At 39.7% G+C, this 25,093-nt stretch overlaps 1 protein-coding gene across 6 annotated transcripts in view; it reads right to left on the reverse strand.

The window, feature by feature from the left end:
• Nucleotides 1-25,093, reverse strand: part of PBRM1 (polybromo 1) — a 93,657-nt gene that overhangs the window by 14,453 nt on the left and 54,111 nt on the right. For 5 of the 6 annotated variants that reach the window (XM_040994603.1, XM_040994605.1, XM_040994607.1 and 2 more), the window contains 12 exons: nucleotides 20,170-20,446; nucleotides 19,220-19,325; nucleotides 17,019-17,661; nucleotides 14,524-14,735; nucleotides 12,934-13,119; nucleotides 11,656-11,813; nucleotides 10,758-11,021; nucleotides 9,045-9,190; nucleotides 6,942-7,099; nucleotides 3,906-4,089; nucleotides 1,362-1,572; nucleotides 460-661 (listed from right to left, as the gene is read on the reverse strand). In XM_040994603.1, the coding sequence (XP_040850537.1) occupies nucleotides 460-661; nucleotides 1,362-1,572; nucleotides 3,906-4,089; nucleotides 6,942-7,099; nucleotides 9,045-9,190; nucleotides 10,758-11,021; nucleotides 11,656-11,813; nucleotides 12,934-13,119; nucleotides 14,524-14,735; nucleotides 17,019-17,661; nucleotides 19,220-19,325; nucleotides 20,170-20,446 (2,747 nt within the window). The remainder of the gene's footprint in view (nucleotides 1-459; nucleotides 662-1,361; nucleotides 1,573-3,905; nucleotides 4,090-6,941; nucleotides 7,100-9,044; nucleotides 9,191-10,757; nucleotides 11,022-11,655; nucleotides 11,814-12,933; nucleotides 13,120-14,523; nucleotides 14,736-17,018; nucleotides 17,662-19,219; nucleotides 19,326-20,169; nucleotides 20,447-25,093) is intronic. The other variant, XM_040994608.1, reaches the window with a different exon arrangement.

A 25,093-nucleotide genomic window follows, 5' to 3' on the forward strand; every position in this document is an offset into this window, starting at 1 on the left:
CTTTACCCAAGCCTCAGTCTAGAGTTTAAACATAGGGCTTATAAACAAACGTAACAGAAGACTGCTAATTTTAAAAGCCCTTTTCTGATGAGTATGTTAATAAAAATTACAAATAACAGCTGTATACAGTCATTTTCCAGCTTAACATATGTGTGCTTATAGGGTTCAATGAAAGAAGAAATTCATGCAATTTTTAATAACAAAGTTTTCTTGCTTGAGAGATTTTGGGAGAGAAATACAATATCAGGATCAGAGGCCAAGTCAAGGGCAGCGCTCTGCTCAGTCAGTACAAGGCTGGCATATAAACTGCTGGTTGGGTACCACCTGGGGCAACCCCCAACACAAAGTTTATGTGCAAGTGGTTAAGAATAGAAAAGTAAAACCTGCCTATGCACGTGCATTTCTGTAAACACTCCCTTGTTTAGAAAGCTGAGATAGCTGTGCATAGCCTCTATTTACCTTCATATTCTGCTTTCTTGGCCGTCTCAAGGTTTCTCCATTCTGTCCCCACCAGTCGGCTGAGCTCCCCAAAAGAGTAGTCTGGATGCTGGGCCTTAATCACAGCTCTCATCTCACTGCTGAACAGGATATAGCCACTCATGTTGATTTTCCGTTTGGAGCTTTCTTTCTTTGCACTGCCTTTGGCAGACTTTGGGGTAGACTGTAAGACAGAAAGCTCTTATAGTACATCAGATCACTGCATCTAGCTAACTGCTTGGTTTCTAAAAGCCAGGAACATATAACTGGACAACTACTGCCATACAAATATGCTCAGTTTATTATTATAGCCTGTCATTTTCTTGGTCAAAACACATCTCTGCTTTTCCTCTTACCATATAAAATATAAATGAAAGTTTCACTGAATTCTATGACTGCAATCTCTAATGGTGACCTCATAATTTTGAGAAAATTCTAAACAACCAAAAATATCAACAGGACCATCTTAACAGTGGTTTAGCTCCCAGACAAATAGATATTAAAAAATATGGGTGATAAAAGCTGAAGAACAACGGGCTGATGCTGTTCCTTACTGCCTTTCTTTAATACAAGCAAGGGTAAGTCTTCTAACTAAACCTGACATTCAACCAGCTATGAAATTTTAAATGTATTGAATTTCAAATTATTAATGGGATAATACAATGAATTGCTAATGATTTAATAACAGGATATATTTAATTTGTGATCAATTAAAACTAAGTCAATAAAGTAATTGAGAAAGGAAAAAAATAATCTGCCACTTCCTGAGGCATTCGAAGCAGAAGTTCGCACATGGAGGAGCTGCATATTTCCTTACTTTGGTTTGAGTCTGCTGAAAACCAAAGCTGGGAATAAGACAGGTAACAGGAACTTGTCACCTTCACCTGTGGGGGAGTGTAGGGCATGAGGTCCAGCTCGCTGGCCAGGGAAGTCTGAAGCTGAGGTAGAGCAGGAGGCTCAATGACCTCACTATCTTCTTCCCCCAGCTCTTCAGCATCATCATCTCCACCTTCTAACTCTGCAAATTTAGCTTCAAGCAACTGGATCTTCTTTTCCAACAAAGGAGAGGGTTCCTTCTGAGGAACAATTGGTTTTCTGAAAGAAAATGACATAAAAATCAACTAATATCATTCCAGGATCAGTCAGAAGGCAGTATTCTACCTTAGAATCTGGAAATGGATTCCTGCAATCTGTAACATACACTCTAGGGGCAGCAAGGGAGTTTAAAAGTGTATTTAGGAAGGCATCTCTACTTTAAGATGCTTGTTCTATTTTTAAAATTAAATGTTAAAAAAAATTTTTTTATTAGAAATACAGTTTTCCAGAGAGAAGAAGAGATAGACAGAAAGATCTTCCACCCAAGGATCACACAGCTGAATCTGAGCCAGTCCAAAGCCAGAGGCCAGGTGCTTCCTCCGGGTCTCCCACCTGGGTGCAAGATCCAAACACTTTGGGATCATGTTCCACTGCTTTTCCCAGGACACAGGCAGGGAGCTGGATGGAGAGTGGAGCAGCCGTGACACCAACTGGTGCCCATATGGGATTCCAGAGCGTGCAAGGCAAGGATTTAGCCACTGAGCCACTACGCTGAGCCATAAAAGATTTAAAAACAAACAAACAAACAAACAAAGAAACAACTTTGCAAGGGGTCAAATGCAGCAGCTTAGTAGCTTAAGTCCTCGCCTTGCATGCACTGGGAAAACAGTTGAGGACGACCCAAACCCTTGAGATCCTGTACTTGTGTGGGAGACCCTAAGGAAGCTCTTGGTTCCTCGCGTTGGATCAGCTCGGATGTGGCCATTACAGTCACTAGGGGAGAGGACCAGCAGACGAAGATCTTTCTGTGTCTCCTGCATTCTATACATCTACTTTTCCAATTACAAATAAATAAATCTTTTTTGGAAAAGATTTCCCACACTAGTACAGGGTCCCAAAGCGTTGGGCTGTTCTCAACTGCTTTCCCAGGCCACAAGCAGGGAGCTGGATGGGAAGTAGAGCTGCTGGGATTAGAACTGGTGCCCATATGGGATCCTGGCACTTTCAAGGTGAGGACTTTAACCTCTAAGCTATCACGCCGGGCCTACAAATAAATAAATCTTTAAAATTTATTTGGAAGGCAGAGTTGCATAGAGAGAAATATATATATATTCCATACATTGGTTTACTCCCCGTATAGCTGCATATAGCTGTGCTACGGCAAAACCAGGAGCCAAGAGAGCTGCTTTTGGGTCTCCTACATGGGTACAGGGAGTGAAGCTCTTGGGCTGTCTTCTGCTACCTTCTCAGGCACATTAGCAGGGAGCTGAATCAGAGGTGGAGCATCTAGGACATGAAGTGCCATCCATATGGGATGCTGGTGTTACAGGCAGTGGCTTAACTTGCCATGCTGTAATGCTGGCCCTGAGATGCTTGTTTTCAAATAATTCTAACTATCATCCACAAAAGCAATGAATTTAAGTTTGATCTAGTTGCCTAAATATGGTGAAAAGGGTCTTTTTCAATTTGTGTAATTGAGCTATCTCCTAACAACAATATGAAGGAGAACCAAGTATTTCTGCTTCCATTCTACAATCACCAAAGCCCAAGCCAAGGCCATTATGAGAGCAGTTAGCATGTCTCAGCAGGTGATGAAATTGTTCCTTTAATCGTTTTTTTTAAATCTTTTTTTCTTCTTGTGAAAGTCAGATATACAGAGAAGAGGAAAGACAGAGAAGATCTTCTGCCCACTGATTCACTCCCCAAGTGACTGCAATGGCCAGAGTGAGCTGATCTGAAGCCAGGAACCAGGAGCTCTTCTGGGTCTCCCACGCAGGTGCAGGGTCCTCAACTGCTTTCCCAGGCCACAAGCAGGGAGTTGGATGGGAAACATGGCCGCCAGGATTAGGTCTGGCACCCATATGGGATCCCAGCGCATGCAAAGAGAGGACTTCAGCCGCTGGGCTACTGTGCTGGGCCCTTCTTTAATCTTTTTTTTTTTTTTTTTTTTTTTAAGATTTATTTATTTATTGGAAAGTCAGATATACAGAGAGGAAGATCTTCCATCTGATGATTCACTCCCCAAGTGAGTGCAACGGCTGGTGCTATGCCGATCCGAAGCCAGGATCCAGGAGCTTCTTCCGGGTATCCCACATGGGTGCAGGGTCCCAAAGCTTTGAGCCATCCTCTTCTGCTTTCCCAGGCCACAAGCAGGGAGCTGGATGGGAAGTGGAGCTGTTGGGGTTAGAACCGGCGCCCATATGGGATCCTGGCACTTTCAAGGCGAGGACTTTAACCGCTAGGCCACGCCGCCGGGCCCCTCCTTTAATCTTTACCTGAATAATATCTTCTTTAAAATTGAGACTGTTCAGGTTTAAGAATTAGTTAAAATAATGGGTTAGACACTGTTTTGTAATTATCTGAAGTGCTTTTCTTTCTTAGTTATACTTTACCTGAAGTAGTAAATTTCATCATCTACCACTTTAGCAGAGAGTGAAAACCTCTTCAAGCCCTTGAATTTTTTCATCTGCTTGTCGCTTTCATTGTAGCGGCTCTCACATAGCAGGACATCATTTTCTGATATTTCAGTTGGCCTGCAGGAGAGGAAGTCCTTGAATGACAACACAGCACACTTTCCTGAAAAAGCAAGGTGGAGAGGAATTAGAGTAAACTGCTGTCCGATTAAGAGCTGCTTTGTTTTTTTAAACATTTATTTTTATTGGAAAGTCAGATATACAGAGAGGCCAGAGCTGCTTCCGGTTATCCCATGTGTGTGCAGAGTTCCAAGTTTTCGTGCTGTCCTTGACTACTTTCCTAGGCCAGAGGAGGGAGCTGGATGGGAAGTGGAGCAGTCGGGACACAAACTGGCACAAACATGGGATTCCGGCACATGGAAACTAGGACAGCCACTGGGTTATTGCACTGGGCCCTTAGCAGCTGTTTAAAATTTTTTAAAACAAATATATTCACATGTTTCAAAAGCTTCCCACGTGGGAGCAGGATCCCAAGGCTTTGGGCCATCCTTGACTGCTTTCCCAGGCCACAAGCAGGGAGCTGGATGCAAAGTGGAACTGCTGGTATTAGAACCAGCACTCATATGGGATTCCGGCGCATTCAAGGTGAGGACTTTAGCAGCTAGGCCACCGCACCAGCCTGCTTGTTTTTCAAAGATCTATTTATTTGAGGGGTCGGGCGTGTCTGCTCAACTGGTTCAACTTTCCAATGTAAGAACCACTCTTCTTGGCCCAGCGCGGTGGCCCGGGAAAGCAGTCGAGGACAGCCCAAAGCTTTGGGACCCTGCACCCGCGTGGGAGACCCAGAAGAGGCTCCTGGCTTCGGATCGGCATAGTATCGGCCGTTGCGCTCACTTGGGGAGTGAATCATCGGACAGAAGATCTTCCTCTCTGTCTCTCCTCTCTGTATATCCGCCTTTCCAATAAAAAAATAATAAAAATAAATCTTTAAAAAAAAAAAAAGAACCACTCTTCTGTAAACAGATATTAAAAACACAGCCTCAAAAATTACCATCACAGAAGTTTATAAGCAATTTTTCAGATAATGGAAATAACTGTGGTGACTATGACAAATAAGGGTCTAGGCACAGAAGGCAGATTTCTGACCTTTCTCTGTTCCACTCCTGGGTAGGTTACTGCAACTATAGCAGACAGTATGGGCTGAGACATGTGGTTCAAGATTTGGAGGTTTTATTGATCAGTGCAACGACCAACACAGATTATGGATCATTCACCCACAGGGTTCTACTTATTGAGTTCTTTACCCTGTCTTCAAATATCAACAACATTTTGGTTTGGTCACAACCAGGGATATTACTGAGATGTGAATTGAGAATTCTGTATGTATCAAGAACATTCTTTAACAATGAAAGAGAACTAGATTTTGCCATACAAATAAGAGGGATTTTGTCACTAGTACACCTGTCTTACAAGAAATGCTAAAGGACATTAGCACATGACTTGAAACCATAGAAAGAATCTAAAGACAGCAACAGGTTACCACAAAAGAGAATATTCAGCTGCATTTTACACTGAACATTCTTATTTCCTATATGATTTTTAAAACAATACAGAAAATAATTTTATAAATCTGTCAACTGGCACACAAATGTGACAAAAATATCACAAAGAGCAAAGGCTAGATCAGTACAGGAGCAGTCTCTATGTACAGCTGAAACTAAGCTGACATCAATTCAAATAATATAATTTTATAATACAAATAAGATGTTACTTGTGAATTCCAGGGAACCACTAAGAAAAGAACTAGAGAAACAATGATCTGATTGTCTAATCAAAAGACAATGTTTAAGATATTACAAAAAAATACCTGTTTACAATATTTGTAATGCTCTTTTTGGGTGTCCTTTGGGGTTTTGACTAAGAAGTAAGGTTCTTGGGCAATGCTTCAGGACTAGATCATAACTTAAAAAGACCTTTTCTGTTAAAAAACTCAAGAACTGAATGATCTCACTGGTCTTTGTGCCCTCCCTCCACAAGGGAAAAGGAAAATGTGCTTAACTGATAGTTGGATATATTTATTATGTCCAACCTTGAAAAAAAACCCCAAAAAACCCAAAGAACCAAAACCAAGTAACTACAAAATTTTAAAAAGTATGAAAGACTTTTTAATCTGTCAACTTCCTTTTTGGTTGTTGTGGCTTCTTTAAAACAATAAGCAATTAATGTAAAGCTTCTAATTAGTACTATTTTTAAAAAGATTCCAAAAAGACGAAAGCTGCAGAAGAAATTCAGGGTCAAAAGAAACACGATACGGAAAGAACGCTGTAATGAGCTGGCTATGCAAATAGATCTCACAAAATGCTACTGTGAACACTAAGATGACTAGATGGAAAAACTGTGTCACCAGGGCTGAGAAGCATTTTTTGAGTGTGTGCCTCACTTGTTTCATATTCTTAGAACATATGCTCTAATGTGTCACCACTTTGCTCAAACCCCTTGCACCAATTCCCAAGCATTCAACATCCAATCTCTGTACTGTCCATATAGCCTACCATGATTGAGGGCTCATCTCCTAACATTCCCATTGACCAGCTGTAGCCATTCAGTCTCCTCACTGTGTCTCGAACATGTCTGGATGCACTACCTTTAGGTCTTTGTATGTGGTTACTTGTGCCTACAGGAAGCAAAACCTCGGATATTAACATGATTATCTTTCCCACTTCCTCTAGGACTCTGCTCTCATGCCACCTATTAGCAAGCCTATCAATGACTACAGGATCTCACTTTAACACTACTCTAATGCCTCTTACTCTGTTTAACTTTCGCTCATAACCCTAATTGCCATCAGATGATCTATACGACTGTTTTTCAAAAATCCAACTGCTCATTTCACAATCTCTGCCGTGATATGTTTTTTGAGAGAGATTTTGGTTTGTTCACTACTCTAGCACAGATGTATTACTCAATCAATTTTTACAGGATGAATATGATCAAGTAAAAACACTAAATTCTTACCCAGAATACATGTCATGGGGCAGGTTTCTTCCAGATTACTCAGGAACACTTCTTTTTTGTAGAACATTTTTGTGGGTTCATGTTCTGTTTCTTCTGGGTGAATGAAGATGGGACCATAAAAATATGCAGCTCCATCTCGGACCCACACTTTTTCAATTCTTAGAAAAACAGAGAAATTAAAATAGCTTCATTCTTGAAAAATTAATTTAACAAAAGGTTTGTTAACCAAAAACTTAACAGTTAATGCCACTTAGAGAACTTCCACTGGCTGTTCTGGTAGGACAATTCAATGCATTTTTTCCAGGGTGCCCATGATGAAAAATAACTAGCATCTGTCAGTGACTTTTGAATAAAAGCAAACATAAACCTTCAGTATTTGAGGTCAGATCACATGAGTGGCAGACTTCCTTTATGATAATGGTTCATCATCTTTTTTTTTTTTAAGGATTTATTTATTTATTGGAAAGTCAGATATACAGAGAGGAGGAGAGACAGAGAGGAAGGTCTTCCATCTGATGATTCACTCCCCAAGTGAGTGCAACGGCCGATGCAATGCCTGCAATGCCGAGCCAAAGCCAGGAGCCAGGAACTTCTTCCAGTTATCCCACTGGGTGCAGGGTCCCAGAGCTTTGGGCCGTCCTCGACTGCTTTCCCAGGCCACAAGCAGGGAGCTGGATGGGAAATGGAGCTGCTGGGGTTAGAACCGGCGCCCATATGGGATCCTGGCATGTTCAAGGCGAGGACTTAAACCGCTAGGCCACGCCGCTGGGCACGGTTTATCATCTTTTAACATTTACTCATTCATTTTTACTTATCTGAAGGTTAAATAAGAGACATCTTCCATCTGCTGGTTCTTGCCTGAAACGCCGCCAATAGCTAGAGCTGTGTTAGACTGAAGACAGGAGTCAGGAACTCTATCTAGATCTCCTGAGTCAGGGAACCAAATAATTCAGCCACTGTCCCAGGTGAATCAGCAGGAAGCTGCATTGGAAATGGGCATATGATTCAAGGAATTCCTATAATGGATGTGGGAGCCCCAATCAGAAGCTAAACTGCTGTGGCACTATGTGCCGCACAGTGTTTTTAAAAACTGTGATCTTTACCATCTGCGAATCAGATGAAAATAAATTTGCCATGTCCCCAGAAACAAAGAAATCTGGCTGACATGTATCAGATATGATGTTGTTCCTTATGACAAATCAATAAGCTGTTAGTATTGTCCTACATTCTCAGATTCCTGACATGACACAATATTTTTTTAAAAATTTATTTTTATTGCAAAGTCAGATATGCAGAGAAGAGGAGAGACAGAGAGGAAGATCTTCCGCCCAATGATTCACTTCCCAAGTTATTGCAATGGCTGATGCAGCGCTGCTCCAAAGACAGGAGCCAAGAAGTTCCTCCAGGTCTGCCACATGAGTACAGGGTCCCAAGGCCTTGGGCCATCCCTGACTATTTTCCCAGGTCACAGGCAGGGAGCTGGATGGGAAGTGGAGCTGCCGGGACTAGACCCGCACCAATATGGGATCCCAGTGCATTCAAGGTGAGGACTTTAACCGCCAGGCCCTGACACAACATCTTTACATTAGTTAATGATAATTCTACACTTATAAGCCCTCGGGTCAAATTATAGAAATAAGGCTTTTTTAAAAAAAAATTATCCATTTTTAAAATAATATATATATAAAAAGATTTATCCATTTTTATTTGAAAGGCAGATTTATAGAGAGAAGGAGCGACAACAGCCAAGGAAAAGCCAAGGAACCTGAAATTCTTGGAATTCTTCCTGGGTCTCCTACATTTGTGGCAAAGGTCTAAGTACTTAAGTCATTTTCTGCTGCCTCCCAGGTACATTAGCATCGAGCTGTGAAGCAGAGTAGCTGGAACACTAACTAGCAATCCAGTATGGGATGTTGACAACGCAAGCAGTTGCTTAAGTTACTATGTCACATTAGTCACTCAAAAGGAGGAATTTTAAAAAGTATATAGTTAGAGGTGAAAGGTGAGGTAGCCAGAGAAACTCTAGAAGAACTTTTGTTATCCTAAGAGTGATGAATCTTTACTGGCTCCCAGTCTCATTTTACCTGTTTCAAAGACACTTACCTGCCTACACGAGGGCGTACTAGACCATGGGACTTGATGAAGACACAGTCTCCAACCTTCAGCCACATGTCATTATAACGGAGCTGCTCAAAGTAATGGCAACCGGGCTCACCATTGGGCATTTCCACAGGCACATCTTCCTTTTCCTGTGGCAAACAAAAGTGGTTAACAAAAAGGGCATCTAGCAATCTGGAGGTAGACAGAGAAAAACCTTAAAGATACACTAACATAAAAGATAAAACCACCATAAACAGAAGGCTAGGAACCAAAAGCCTGATGCTGTTGAAATCAAACTAATTCTTATTAAGAAGTCTATTTTAAATTTATAGTGAATTTTCATAAAATAACGTGGTCCCTAAGATGTTTTTATCATCTCTTCCTGGTTCCTGATTCTAATATACTTTGGGGGAAAAAATCACAAAGACAAGATAACTAGCATGCAGAGCCTATTCACTCATGTGCTATTACACAGTGTAAGGAAGATAACACTCACAAACTTCTTCATGTTTTGAGCTTCCTTAATTTACTTTAAGATTTCTTTGAAAGGCAGAGTTAAAGAGAGCAAGGGAAGGAGAGAGAGGGAGAAAGAGATGAGAGTAGAAGAGAGAGAGAATGAATGAATGAATAAGTACCTTCCAATGGCTGGTTCACTCCTCTACTGGCCCAAATGGCCAGGGCTGGCCCAGGCCAAAGTCAACAGATTGGAACTCCATTTGGTCTCCCATGTGAAGCACCTAGGTGTTGGCTTTTAGATTGAAGTCCAAGCTATTGCAGTCACGTGGAGAGTGAATCATAGATGGAAGATCTGTCTTTCCTTCACTCTATGTAACTGCCCTTCAAATAAATTTTTCTTAGAGATTCATTTATTTTTATTGGGGCCGTCCTCTACTGCTTTCCCAGGCCACAAGCAGGGAGCTGGATGGGAAGTGGAGCAGCCAGGATTAGAACCACTGCCATTTGGGGTTCCGGGGCAGTTAAGCTGAGGTTGTTAGCCCCTTGGCTAATGTGCCAGGCCCTGGGTCTTCTGTGTTCTTTTCTTTTTTGGGGATGTGGTGTTTCTAAATAATAATGGGAATATGCCCCATTCTGCAACCTGTTCATTATCAGCTTATCTGTTTCCCACATATTTGGAAAGTTTTCTTCTTTTTTTTTCTTTTTAAAGATTTATTTATTTATTGGAAAGTTAGATACACAGAGAGGAGGAGAGACAGAGAGGAAGATCTTCTGTTCAATGATTCACTCCCCGAGTGAGTGCAACGGCCGATGCAATGCCAAGCCAAAGCCAGGAGCCAGGAACTTCTTCCAGTTATCCCACTGGGTGCAGGGTCCCAAGGCTTTGGACCATCCTCGACTGCTTTCCCAGGCCACAAGCAGGGAGCTGGATGGGAAGTGGAGCTGCTGGGATTAGAACTGGCGCCCATATGGGATCCTGGCATGTTCAAGGCAAGGACTTAAACCGCTAGGCCACGCTGCTGGGCCCAGTTTTCTTCTTCTTCTTCTTCTTTTTTTTTTAAATGTATTTGAAAGACAGAGAGAGAAAAGAAATGACAGAGATAGAGACCTTCCATTCACTGCTTGGCTCCCAGAGGGCCTCCACACCCGAAGCTGTTGGACTACCACTTTATGTTTCTGCTCTTTTTCTAATTCTGGGTTTTTGTACTCACTCCCGCATTTTCTGGAGTAGGTTTTTCTGTGTGGTTAGGACTAACATACCTTTTCCAAGTTAAGACTGTCTTCAGCACGACTGTCTTCTGAATTATCTGTGTTCTTCTCATCATCCCCTTTATCTGCATTTGCAAATACGGAGGCCACTCGAACCACAGGCAGGGGTACATCCCGAGGGACAAACCGAACTGAGCTGATGGGCATGGTCCACAGTTTAATTTTTTTAAAAGATTTGGTTTTGGCAGAATACCGTGATTCACAGACAAAAACATCCTCATCTCGAAAGTTTTCTGGGCATAATTTAAAGTATTCCTGTGGAGGACAAAACAAAAATCAAATGGGTAAATCTTTGAAGATCCGTCCACTAAAGCCAAAGCTAGACTCCCAACCAAGCAGCAAAATGCACAAAAATAAAACTGTTACGACTTCCTGGCAGGTAACAGTAAATAGTAAACAGCTAGAGAACTAGACTTACTGGCTACAGAACATACTTATTAAATACACGCCCTTTAACATCTAATACAAATTGTCCCATTCAGTTTATCCTTTTTTTTTTTCATTGAAAATACATTAATATTTCATATAGCTATAATGATCCTTAAGTCTTTGGAAAGGGCTCATGCCTATTGACAGATATAGGGAAAGTACACTTTATTACCTAAAATCAATCTGATAATTTATACTGATTATTTCTCAGAAAACATCATTTAAAAAAATTAAACTAGCAATACAAAAATTTTAAACTAATGGGAAGCTCAATAGTATGGGCAACAAGTATGCTTTCACAACATACTCAAGTTAACTTTTTAACAAATCTTTTTCATACAACCATACAGCTTTAAAAACAGTTTAAAACAGAGTTCCTGATTTTGTAAATATAGACTTTTGTGCCTCAATTTTATCCCCAGGGAAAGATAGGTAATTTTGGGACTAACGCATTTCTTACCTTGACAAACATGACCACACATTTGCCTAGAATTTTACTAACAGGAACTTTATTGTAATAATCACTCTTAAAAACCTCCTTTTCTAGAAATTTTCGTGTAGCCAGGTGGAATGTTTCGTTTGGCCGATAAAACCAACAGCCATATAACCATTTTTCACCTCAAAGAGAGAAAAGAAATGTCATTAGCAGAAACCATGTATTTGTTGCAAAATAGTAAATAAATATTCCGTCAAGATATTCTGCTACTGTATGAACTAGCATTGTGATTTTTTTGCTTTTAATATTTACTTATTTATTCTGAAACAGATACAGAGAAAGGCAGGGAAAGACAGATGTTTTTTTCCATCTGCTGGTTTATTCCCCAGATGGCCACAACAGCCACAGCTGGGCCAGGCTGAATCCAGGAGCTTCATCTAGTTCTTCCTCACGGATGTCAGGGGCCCACATCCTTGGGGCACCTGCATTTCCCACACCATTAGCAGAGAGCAGTACCGGAAGCAGAGCAGCTGGAACACTAACTGGTACATTATGGGATGCTAGTGTCTCAGGTGGTGGCTTCACCTGTAATGTCATGACACCAGCCCTAACGTGCTTTTTAGAAGTTTCTTAATACAGTTATGTCAGAAGAAACAATAATTAAAAACAGTGAAGCGTACTGAGGCCTGAATAATGCTGCTTTCTTTCATATCAAGACATGACTAGGGTGAGGAACGCAGAGGCTTCTTTACTCCAGTCTCGTTGGTATGCAAAAACAGCTCTATTTTCTCAAGGAAACATGGACTGAGGATTCATTTTTCAGAATAGGTGAAAGAATTAAAAAAAAAATTTCACATCATGAGCAGCTGAAAGAACTGGAACTGACTGGATCATATTTCCACCTGTTTTCGGTTTCATTAACTTACATATTCTCCATGTCTCAACTTAAAAAAATTTGTTCTAGGATACCTTTACAAAAGCAAATTCTAAGCTAATGCACTAGAGCTCCCTGTAATTTCTGTTTTGTTCCTCACTGGTGAGTTTTGCCAGGGGCAAAAAACATGAATCCCTACTATCCTAACTAGAGTTTTGCTCAGTGTAGTTTTAATACTGATTAAATGAATGGAATTTCCACTACACTTAGAAGGAAGTTGTGTTTCCTCTGAACTGCGATACCGCCTAACAGTACCAGATGTCATTCAGTAGGTGCTTGCTTCTCTTTGCTGACACAAGAGAACAACTACTGTTGAAAGCAGAGAATGTTTACGTTCTCATCAATTTGTCCTCTGATTTCAAACCTACCTGCTGAATCTTCCCACAGTCTCTCAATGCAGACTATATGTGGCTGTAGGTTGGCTTCTGCAGGTTCCACATAGACATAATCTCCAACATGGTACATGCTGTTCTTAAAGCTGCAGTCCTGGCTGTAAGTGCGATGTAAGCCCGAGAGGGCTGCAGCACCCGAGGAATCTTCACTCTTTTCAGCTTCTTAGGTTTAAAAAAAAAGGAAAGAAAATAAAAAAAGATACTTACTAAAAGGATGTCAGAATCAGATGCAGGATTCCAACAACACACACCAATAAATTTAATTCCTTTTGTGACACTAAAAGCAAAACATGTATGGTTTTCATATTCCTATAGACTCTACATAAAATTGCACAGATTGCGTATTTTGATCAGAGTGCTCAGCCTACTTGTATTTAATGTAACTGCGTAGTGCTGAATTGCTCCTCTTCTCCTACCCTTGTACTGTCAAGTAATACTGAATTCCTGGGTTCACTTTTTGGGATATTTATCTGCTTTTGTAAGGTAGCCTAAGGCAACATGCATCTTTAACATCACTATCTACTTAATTTTGGCAATATTGCAACTTTGCTCCAATATAGTTCCAATCTTTCTCTCTATGCTGGCAAATATACTTTTCTATAAATGTTATAAACATAACACTAGAGTGTGCTTGCTTTGAACAATTTAATTTTTTTAAAAAGAAACTAAGGAGAAGTGAAAACACTATTAATATTTACCATTTCCAATGCTCTTAGCCTTGTTCATGCATCCATGTCTTCATTGGGTATTATTCCCTTTACGCCTGAAGTTCTTCCTTCAGCTTTTTAATAGGGCAGGTCAGCAAGCAGTGAAATGTTTTCCTTTATGTGGAAATGTGTTCAACTTCATTTTTTTTAAAGATTTATTTTATTTTTATTGGAAAGGCAGATATACAGAGAGGAAGAAAGACAGAGAGGAAGATCCTCCGTCCAATGATTCACTTCCCAAGTGGCCGCAATGGCTGGTGCTGAGCCAGTCCGAAGCCAGGAGCCTCTTCTGGGCCTCCCACGCGGGTGCAGGGTCCCAAAGCTTTGGGCCATCCTCGACTGCTTTCCCAGGCCACAGGCAGGGAGCTGGATGGGAAGCGGGGCTGCCAGGATTAGAACCGGCGCCCATATGGGATCCCGAGCGTGCAAGGCGAGGACCTTAACCACTACACCATCGCACCGGGCCCTCAACTTCATTTTTAAAAACCAATTTTACTGTTTATACAAATTTGGGCTCAGTCTTTCAGCATATCAAGTATCACTTCACTGCTTTCTGGGCCGCAGCATTCCCCTCGGCCGGGCGAACCTGCAGCCAAGCGAGCACACACTGCTGGAGGAGCGCATGGGCTTGTGGCATCCGGCTGCCATTGGCCACAGCAGCATCACTAGTCACTTTCAATCTTACTTAATCTGATGACCAAATTAATACTAATAAAAACACTTCTATTTCATCCTATTTTGAAAAGCCCAATACCCTGAATTTTTATTCACATACAGGGGGCTTTTCTCCACAGCTGATTATGAAATTAAAACAAACTATAATACATCTTCATATTTAATAAAGTCAAAGAAAACCAACCTCTTTTTTCTTCTTCTCGCTTAAGCTTATCTTCTTCCATTTCTTTTGGTAATTTTTCCTTTTTTTCTTTCTCTACATCATTATGTAAATGTTTTGTGGTATAGCTGAGTGCTGGTGAAAGGAGGATCTCCCCATTTTTGCAGAGTTCATCACGGATCTTAATAAAGAACTGCTGAAGTTCTACAGCATCCTCATAGATTTCAGAATCTGTCCTATAACAGCATAAACAGTATTCATCAATACATCAACATTCTCTTTTAAATACCTCAACTATATAGCAATTTATATTAAATACTTCTTTAACATTTCAAGAACATTTAAAAAATTAAGATAGATTCATACATTTTATTAGAAAGGCAGATTTACAGAGAGAAGGAGAGAAAGAGAAAGATCTTCCATCTGCTGGTTCACTCCCCAAATGGCCACAATGGTCAGAGCTAAACTGAGCCAAAGCCAGGAGCTTCTTCCAGGACTCCCAAGTGGGTATAGGGTCGCAAGGTTTTGGACCATCCTCCACTGCTTCCCAGGCCACAAGTAAAGAGTGGGATGGGAAGTTGAATAGCTGTGAGATGAACCAGATCCCATATGGGATGCCGACACCTGACCGGGTGTGTGTGTGGGGGGGTGGAGTGAGGGGAGAATTAGCCGATCAAGCCATTGCGCTGGGACCAAGTATATTTTTGTAATGTGTATTTTTCTACAGTTCTTAGAAGTACATTTCGGAGAGGTCAGGACAGAACATGAGGTGTCACTTTTACCAGAGCCCCATGCCCACCAGTCTCCTTTTCCTCAAGGCTTCATCCTCGTAAAGCTCATGTAATAGGGAAGGCCTGAGATTTTCCCTGAGACACAAATGACACACATGTCCATCAGTTCTGACAAAAGAAGGTGGCTTGCAGAATCAACTGCTGTACCAAAGCTCCAGATCCTGTCCAAATCTTACTTGTATCTAGTCTCTGGTTAGTTTGTCCTTGCTATAATGGTTACAGGTCCCAGAGTTATGTTCATTTTAGTTATCCACAAATAATAGTAATTTGGGGGAACTGGGAGAGACAACAAACAAAAGATGGGGGAAAAAACCTGTCACATTCAGGATATTTAAAAGTAAGGAGACTGGGCAAAATAAATTGTAAAATTTAGATTGGAAATCATTTTATTACTGCCTGTAATGTACTCTGGATTAAGGGAGGGTTAAACATAATCGTATTAACTCAATATACCAGTGTCTAAATATTATTCAGAAAACTAACCACAGATACATGTCTTATCAGTAGGTACGGAAACATTCCTGTTAGGACAAGGTGACGGGTGATGCAAACCCACCCAGTCACTTGCTGACACATCTAACCAATTTAAATTCAGCAAGGTCTCTAGAATGCTTCTACCTATCAGCAAACATAGCTAATAAAAATTTAAAAAACACTGCCAATAAGTACTACCGAAAAGGTTTTAAATGGATTCAGTGGTTTCAGAAACAGCAATAAAGAAAAGCAATGAAAAAAAAATCTTCAAATAAATAAAACAAATTTAAAAGAAAAAAGAGGCCCTCCTACAAGTAAGTGTCTAACTTCAGATCAATAACTTAGCTATTTAAATCATCTAAATAATTGATTGATATCAGACATAAAAAATTCCTGTTACTATTTGTAATTCCTATTATTATAATATTTACTTATTTTTATTTGAAAGGCAGATTTTAGAGGAGAGAGAGAAGAAGAAAGAGACAGATATCTTCCATGTTTGTTGACTCCCCAAATGGTCACACAAGCTGCAGCTGGACTGAGCTAGAAGCCAGAGGCTGGAGTTTCATCTAGGTCTCCCATCCTCTACTGCTTTCCTAGGCTGTAAGCAGGGAGCTGGACTGGAATTGAAGCTGAGACTGGAACCAGTGAACTTACGAGATGTTGGTGCTGCAGGTGGAGGATTAGTCTGCCATACCACTGCACTGGCCCCTAATTTCTATTTTATGATTTATTTATCTTTATTGGAAAGACAGATCTATAGGGAGATACAGAGGGACAGATCTTCCATCTGTTGGCTCACTCCCAAAATGGCTGCAATAGCCAGTGCCAATCTGATCTGAAACCAGGAGCCAGGAGTCTTCTCTGGGTCTCCCTTGTAGGTTCAGGGTCCCAAGGCTTTGGGACATCCTCTACTGCTTTCCAGGCTGCAAGCAGGGAGCTGGATGGGAAATTGAGCAGCCAGGATATGAACCAGTGCCCATATGGGTTAACGGCGCTGAAAGGTGGATAATTATTCTGTTGAGCCTGGGCCCTAGGTCCCCTAATTCCTAAATAAAGTAGGAGTGTTTATCCTTAAGAAGAAAAAATGTCCTATAAAAGGCTGTATTTTAAATTTATGCTTCAAATAATAGATTCTCATTTTTACTCTCCTTCTCCTCATTAGCCCCAACCTGCATCAGTTAAAATAGCATTTACCCAATTGTCTGGTCTGAAGCATCATCACCTCAATTACAAATGGTTTTGAAAACATACCGATTCATCCTTCTTGCCCTTTCTAATACTTCAAACATATGTTCCTGAAATAAATCAAGCCGCCGGTAGCGATTATTTTCAACATTTTTTCTAATTATGTCGAAAGTAAGGGGAGGTTTGGTTGGAAAGTTAGGATCCACCGCAGGAATTTCTGCTAGGGAGTCACTGTAGCATCTTCCCTCATCATCCTGATGGCTCATGACTGACACAAAAAGATTGTGGATAAGCTCTTGGATTAGTAAGGTCACATTCGGGACATGGGAGTCTTCATCTCCCTCCAGGTCTCTCCGAGTTTCAAGCAGGACTTTGTGTAAGACAAGGGCATCTTTGTAGATCAAAGACTCAGGTTCGTTGTATGTACAGGCGTTGTTAAACATCATGACAAAGTCTTCTACCATAGAGTCTACATCTTGGTACTTGTTGGCCATCATGTGACTTCGAATTTTTTCCATGTCCATGGGCTTTTTGATGGTGAGATAATAGTCAGGCAGCTCCGATCTGGAGGGGAGTCTCAGAAATATGGCACTGAGGCGGCGGCCTCGCTTATCAGTGTAGTTCTTCACAGCTTCATAAACTTCATTTAGTTTCTGCTGCATAGGAGTCATGTATTTTGATTTTTTAGGAGAAATGCCACTCTTCCTACCTAGAGAAAGAGGTGTAACATTAAATGGATGAAATGTTATAAATGAACCTAAATTTGTACAGTTGGCAGCATAGCCTTAGAAAGGAACAAATAAGTTGTAAGATATAGTAATTAGCATGTCTTTAGTGAAATACAAAGAATTCTAAAACTGTTTTCATAAATCTTATTTTTGAGGGGACATCAAGTACTACCATGCCCATGCACCTGTGAATAAGGCAGAATAAAGTGGCAATATGGTATACTCATTCCATCATCTCTGAAGTTCCTGAGAAGCGAGACTTTCATCACAGGAGAAGCAGAGAACAAGTTAAAAACGTCATAGCCTGGAACCTCAAATGAATTTTGATGCATGAATTATGATGCATTTTGTTTTTAAATATGAGTGCGCATGCTCTAATTCTCTAATTTTTTTTTCTAATTAATGTCCAATTCAATAGCAGTATATCTTAGGATTAGAACTTTAAAAGTTTATTTGTTTCCAAGTAACCCTGGTCTTTTAGCAGTAACACAAAAAGTTTAGTAATTCTTGATAAATTGCTAATTATAAGTCTGGTGTGTTCTGAAATAAGATACAGTAAAAACTAAGTTAATAACTTTTTTTTTTTAAAAAAAGTCTTATTTTAGGTTTATTTGGAAGGCAGAGTTATGGAGAAGACAGACAGAAATATTTTCCATCTGCTGGCTTACTCCCCAAACACCTACAATCGCCAATCCAAAGCCTGGAGCCAGGAGCTTCTTCCAGGTGCAGGGTCTCAAGGACTTGAGCCATTCTCCACTGCTTTCTCAGGCCACAAGTAGGGAGCTGGATGGGAAGCAGAATAGCTAAAATATGAACTGGTGCCCACACGGAATGCTGGCATCGCAGGCAGAGGCTTAGCTTACTACATCATGATACCAGTTCTCTAGCCATAAATTTTTTTAAATAATAGTCATGTTAACAGAACAGAGGAGCTGGCCTAAGACAGTATGAGCACTGATGAGTGGAATAACTAAAATGGATTAAAACTCAGAAAAAAAAAAAAACAGTCGTTCATAATGATATGTAGAAAGGGGCCTGACACTGTGGTTTAAATTGCTAAACTACAGCCTGCAGCAGCAGCATTCCACATGACATAATTATATCTACTATTAAAACAATTTTAAAAAGAAAGCAGAGGGAAAAAAAGGCGTATAGAAAGTAAGTATGGCATGGTCTTGATAAATGTTGAATGACAGGCAATACAGAGGCTCGCTGTACTACTCTTTTTACATCCACGTATGCTTAAAATTCTTCACAGGAAAATGAACATTCCACACTAAAGTTGCCTTTCCCTAAATTTTAAAGACATAAGGAAAGATATATTTAAATACAAATATCTGGATATTATTAATTTATCTAAGCTCTCCACTCAACTTGGAGAAGTACAGTAAGAGAGGAGCTGAGAAGAGGGAATAAGTTCTATGCTGCAGGATGAATGCGTTAAATGTATTTGCCACTTAGATACTGGTTCTTTCAGAAAACTCCTAGCGTCTCCTTGAAAGGTTAAATGAAAATACCAATAGTAAGAGGCTGCCTTACTTAGCTTGAGTTTGGGAGAAGCTATGTCATCGTCGTCAGGAAGTGGGCCCAGCTCTTTCCTTTTATCCTTGAGTAACTTCTCCAGGATATGGGCATCATTATATACCTGTAGTTTACAAAAACACTCAAAATTATTTTCAGTTACTACTATATATGAGGGAGTTAAAAAAAAAAAACAAATAAATAACAAAATCACGGTCTCTGAAGGGAAGACTTTGGGTTCTCAAATGGTTGTTCTGTAAGCTTCCTAAATGATTCTAACACGTAGACATGCATGCAGTTTTTGAGAACTGCTTTAGAAGCATCATTGCAGTTTTAGCTTTCCTTTTTTTTTCTTTAAGTTGATTTATTTATACTGAAAAGCCAGATATACAGAGAGAAGGAGAGACAGAGAAGATCTTCCATCCACTGATTCACTCCCCAAGTGGTCGCAACGGTTGGAGCTGAGCCAATCTGAAGCCAGGATCTAGGAGCTTCTTCTGAGTCTCCCATGTGGGCACAGGGTTCCAAGGTTTTCGGTCATCCTCTACTGCTTTCCCAGGCCACAGATAGGGAGCTGGATGGGAAGTGGGGCTGAAGGGACATGAACTGGCGCCCATAAGGGATCCCAGTGCGTTCAAGGCAAGGACTTTAGCCACTAGGATACCATATTGGGCCCATTGTTTCCTTTTTTTCTGAGTTTTTTTTTTTTTTTCCCCAAAAGTATTTATTTTAAAGGCAGAGTGATGGAGAGGTAGCCATGCACACACCCACCCACTCACATACCACCCACTCCATGATAATAACAATTTCAAAAAATTGTGACCAAAATAATTAAAAAAAAAAAAAAAAAAAAAAAAGAACAACTACCTAAAGTTAGGTCTCCAAAGTTGAGTTTCTCAAAATACATTATTTATCAGTACCCAAAAGAAAATGTGCCACCCAAAGACCACCTCCTGCCTCATCCTTACCTGGGAGCCCTCCTCATTGTAGTGTCTGGCATTTCGGAACATCAACTTCATGTCTTCTATCATTCCCTCTTCTCCTGCATATTTGTCATTGCGGATGTTATGCTCAATTATTTTTAGGTCCATTGGCTCTAAGATGATTTTATAATAATCAGGATAGTCCTTTTTGGATGGTTTGACCATGAACAGATCACAAAGTCTTCTGCCTGAACCTGGCTCTCGAGCTTCAAGAACAACATTGAATAAGATTTTCATTCGCTGCTTTCTTATGTTCTTTTTACTGTTTGGGTAGGAGGAGGGCAGAAGAAGAAAAAATGAGAAGAGGTTCAGTTTCCTTTATATAAGGATGAACATGAAATGAAACAAATTAATCTTGTGGGGAGGCGCTTCATAATGATTAAAATTTGTTGATTACATAATGCCACAAACACAGCATGCTGGAAGCTATAAGTAAACATTAGGAAAATTTTAAAACAGTAAAAATACAGTGACACTGACAGGAGAGGCCAAATCTATTTAGAACATTTCACAAAATGCAATGTTTAAAAAAAGAATCTGACACCAAAACAAAATAAACTTCTATAATCAATTGAAATACTATTTTTAAGACAAACAGAACAAAAGTTTAAGGAAACTGATGATTCCCTATTGTTAACATCCTAACTTACAAACAAACTAACAAACAAAAGCAGTCTAACAAAGAGAAACATTCCATCTCTCAAGACAATCACCCCTGAACACCTATACATCCTGGATGCCAGAGAACAGAAGGAGACCACCTTGGTGTCTCATAACCAGCATGTCTCTCTTGCATTAACCTTGTTAGGGATAGCCCTTGCTCCTACCTACCTGTTATCTCACAGTCCCAACCTAACTTAAAGAAGAAATGCTCTGTGATTCACCTGAGTTTTTATTTTCATCCTTGATATGACCCCTGTTTTCTTCTCAAACTGACCACCATGAAATGCGATGCTGAAAAAGTGATGAGTGGTAGGAAAAAGTACAGGGAATTACATATTAAAACTCAAAGTTTAAAAGGGGACTGGAGAAATGTATTGGGCACAGAAGGTAAACTTGCTGCCTGGGATGCCCACATCCCATATTGGAGTGGTCAGCTGAGTTCCAGACTCTAGGCTTCTGATCCAACTTCCTGTTAATGTGTCTGAGGCAGCTGATGAGGGTCAAGTCTTTGGGTTCCTGCATGTGACTGGCCTGGAGATCCAGGCTTGTTGCAGACATTTTCAGGGAGTGAGTTGGTAGATTAAAGACTTCTTTCTTCCCTATTTCTTTCCCTCTTTCTCTTATTGGTATTTCCAAAATACCAATGAAATCATCAGAATTAAACAAATTCCTGATAGTTCTTGTACATGACAAGAACTATCAAGGGGAGCAGAGTCTTGTGACCCAAGTGTTGAGAAACTCTTTGAGGTTAGATCATTGGTTCAAGGTAAACTGCTCAAGAGTTTATCAGGAGAGGTGATCTTCTAGTATGATTTACAACTAGCTGTTCTTATGCCTTGGGGACATCGGTAAAGAAATTTTAGCCATGTTACAGTTAAATAGGAGGAACAAATTCTGGTACTGACAGAATTTGTAATAATACTTATTTAAAAATAGCAAGGAGAGAACTTTTAATGTCTTTACTACAAAGAAATAATAAATGTCTGAGGTGCTTTCCAATAAAAATAAAATAAATCTTTAAAAAAATGTCTGAGTGACAGATATACTAATTACTGATTTGACCATTACACAATGTATTAAAACATCACATTGTGGTGCTGGTAAATAGACATGTATAATACCAAGAAACAAATTCTAGCCATTCTCTAACCAAAAAACTACGAGTATGAAGGATGATTCAGGATTTAATTTCTCTTTGACAAACTTACTAAGCTCTCAGAGCAGTAATTAAAGTAAATTTTAAAACATCTCTTTCCTACCCTCATAAGTTGAATTATTACTAGATCAAACTATGTGGTTGTAGTACTTATTTCAGTCCAGTCCTTAGACTACATGAACTACTGCTGAGCCCTGAAGAAGTCAAAGCCACAATTTTTTTCTCCAAGACTCAAGATATGTTTCTAAAAACTGGAGACAAAACTCAAAGAATAATCACAAATCAAAAACTAAATATTCACTATTAAGATTTTTAATTGTCTCAGAAATGCCTATTTCTCCAACATCATGGAACTCAAAACAAACTAAAAATGAGATGTTCTGGAGAGAAGAAGAAAAGATCACCACTGGTAGGTTGAGATCATCCTCATCACTTGTTCCATCTGAGGTCCTACGGTCGCGCTTGCCAGCTTTTCTTGTACCACTTCCCTGTTTCCCTGTGTATCCGTGAAATGTCTGCTGGATTGTCTAATAAATGGACAACAGGAAGCTTCAACAAAACTAACAATCTGAGCAGACGATTAGAGGACAAATGACTGTAATCCTCAAAGGAAAATTTTAGAATTTGAATTCACTGAAACTTATACTAGGGACAGTTGTGATTTGTGCAGGTCTCACATGTGAACTGACTTTAAATTATAAGACTGAAGAATTCAATTTGCAGGTCCTGTGCTTACAAAATCTCTTCAATAATCAACTAAGAGTACAACCAATTCTAATTTCAGAATCCAGTCAATGCAACAGAGTTTGGTTAAGATCCAGACCTGGACTAGGATTTCTATTTCTTTCCAGATTTTAGCAAGCCACCAAATTACTACTAGGTCCTTTTTGTTTGTTTGTTTGTTTTTTGTATGAAGCTGCTGTAACTACTCCCATCTGAAAGTGAATATAGGACAAACTTTTATGAGACAGAAGAGGGAAGGTCTTCAATTGGATTTTGCCAACAAAGTACAATAACTTCAAATAATCTATTATCTCAAACTCAGTAAACCACACTTAGTAGTTCTGAATACGACATATTCAGAAGCCAAATCTACCTGCACATAAAAAACTTAGGACCTGGCATGATGGCTCAATTGGCTAATCCTCTAACTGCAAGTGCTGGGATCCCATATGAGTGCTGGTTTATGTTTTTGCTGCTCCACTTTCCATCCAGCTCCCTGCTTTTGGCCTGGGAAAGCAGTGGAGAATGGCCCAAAGCTTTGGGACCCTACACCAATGTGGGAGATCCGGAGGAAGTTCCTGGCTGCTGGATTCAGATCAGCTCAGTTCCAACTATTGCGGCCATCTGGAAAGTGAACCAGCAGATGGAAGATGTCTTTCTGACATTTCTCTCTGTATAACTGACTTTCTAATAAAAATACATAAATCTTTTAAAAAAGAAAACAACCTGTTCCACTGTTCCAATAACTGAAATTTACTGGTTAAACACTCATATTACTAGTATCCTTTCTCCATTTGTATCATTTATTCCCTAAAAAAGAGGGAGTGATATATAATTTCTACCTTCATGTTTTAAGTTCTACTTAGTATTTCTACTACTAGGTTCACTTACTACCTTCTCCACACAAATACAATTATCTTATTCTGTTTACATTTTTCCCTCAGGTCCTTATATTGCTTTTGAGAGGGAGCATCACCAGTAAACTAACTCTAGCTAACAAACAAACCCACCCCTCAGAATTGAACTCATTTAATAACTGTATTAGCTTTGGTTGGCCAATATGTTTGCTTTATCTTTTTCCAGTGTGGATGATGGATCTTATTATATCTGTGAGTGCAGAAAGCTTCAACTGTTTCTTGAAATGATATAAACTGCATTACAAAAAATTAGTTACCAAAGGACCCTGTTTGATACTTTTTGGCTGTTGTTTTCGATGTCATTTTACTTTTTAGCTTCCTCATGGAATCCTCTATAAATCCTATCTCCCTGTCAGACTATTAACAGGGAATAGCTTATTCATTTGTCTCTGCTTTTGGAAAGGTACATAAAATTAAATCTCATTTTTTCTTAAGCATCATCTTACAGTGTATGAAAGCAAAATATATGTTACAGGAATTCAAAACCAAGGTTGGTCATCCTCAAGGGGCCCATTTATGGGAAAACCAATTAAGATCATAAAATTTATTTCAATAAACATATGCTTCTAGGATTTTCTAGATGAGCCATAAAGGCGTTGTGCTAACAAAATCAGTATATTATAGCAATTTTTTAATATATGTCAGTGCTTTGACAAACGAGTATCTTATGATTGTATAAAGAGTATTAGCCAGTAGAGGCTCTGTTATGAATTCCTAGGTTTCTAGGCTCACCCCCAAAACCATCCTGCCTGAGTGAAGCCAATCTGAACAGAGGAATGTCAGTTAAACCCTGATCTTCACTCATCAAGTTCTAAAGGACTTCCGCAGTGCTTTTTGACCTGATTTTCCTTTCATTTTTTTTAAATAACCTTTAGTTCCGAGCCTAATATTCTGGCCATCTTTTCAAATGTACTCATTATTCTGTTTCCAAATATACTACTTATTACATTTACATGTATAAACCATTCTTATTTATAACCACATCTACCACTTCTACCATGTCTAAACATTACACACTGTCATTTAATTTTTCAAACTCTGAGAAGCAAATGGAACTACCACTACAACTCTGTAATGTAAAAACAGATTTAGAGAGATGAAATGAGATGAAACCTAAGGCCACAGAGTGAATCATCAGACACTCCTATCAGCTGCCAAGCACCAGGTTCCTTTTATCCTGTCCCTCAGTTTTCCCAGAGTTGCTGCTTACCAAGGACCTTCTAATCAATGTCAACTCTGTTCATGGGCCTTAGAGCTGCAATGGTACTTGCAGCTAAGCTAAGTAAATGGAAAGGTTCTTCACTTTACAAGCCTTACTACATTTACCTTCAAGTTTTTAAGACCTAAAATCTTTTGTTTCAATGAGTCTTCCAGACTGGTAACCTGAGAAAAACAAAATAATATACCAAGTTCCAATGTCAACAGGAACTGCTTCAAAATACCCAGAACT

The sequence above is a fragment of the Ochotona curzoniae genome, unplaced genomic scaffold (assembly GCF_017591425.1).
Source record: "Ochotona curzoniae isolate NIBS_2020 unplaced genomic scaffold, NIBS_Ocur_1.0 contig_908, whole genome shotgun sequence".
Classification (NCBI taxonomy): Eukaryota; Metazoa; Chordata; class Mammalia; order Lagomorpha; family Ochotonidae; genus Ochotona; species Ochotona curzoniae.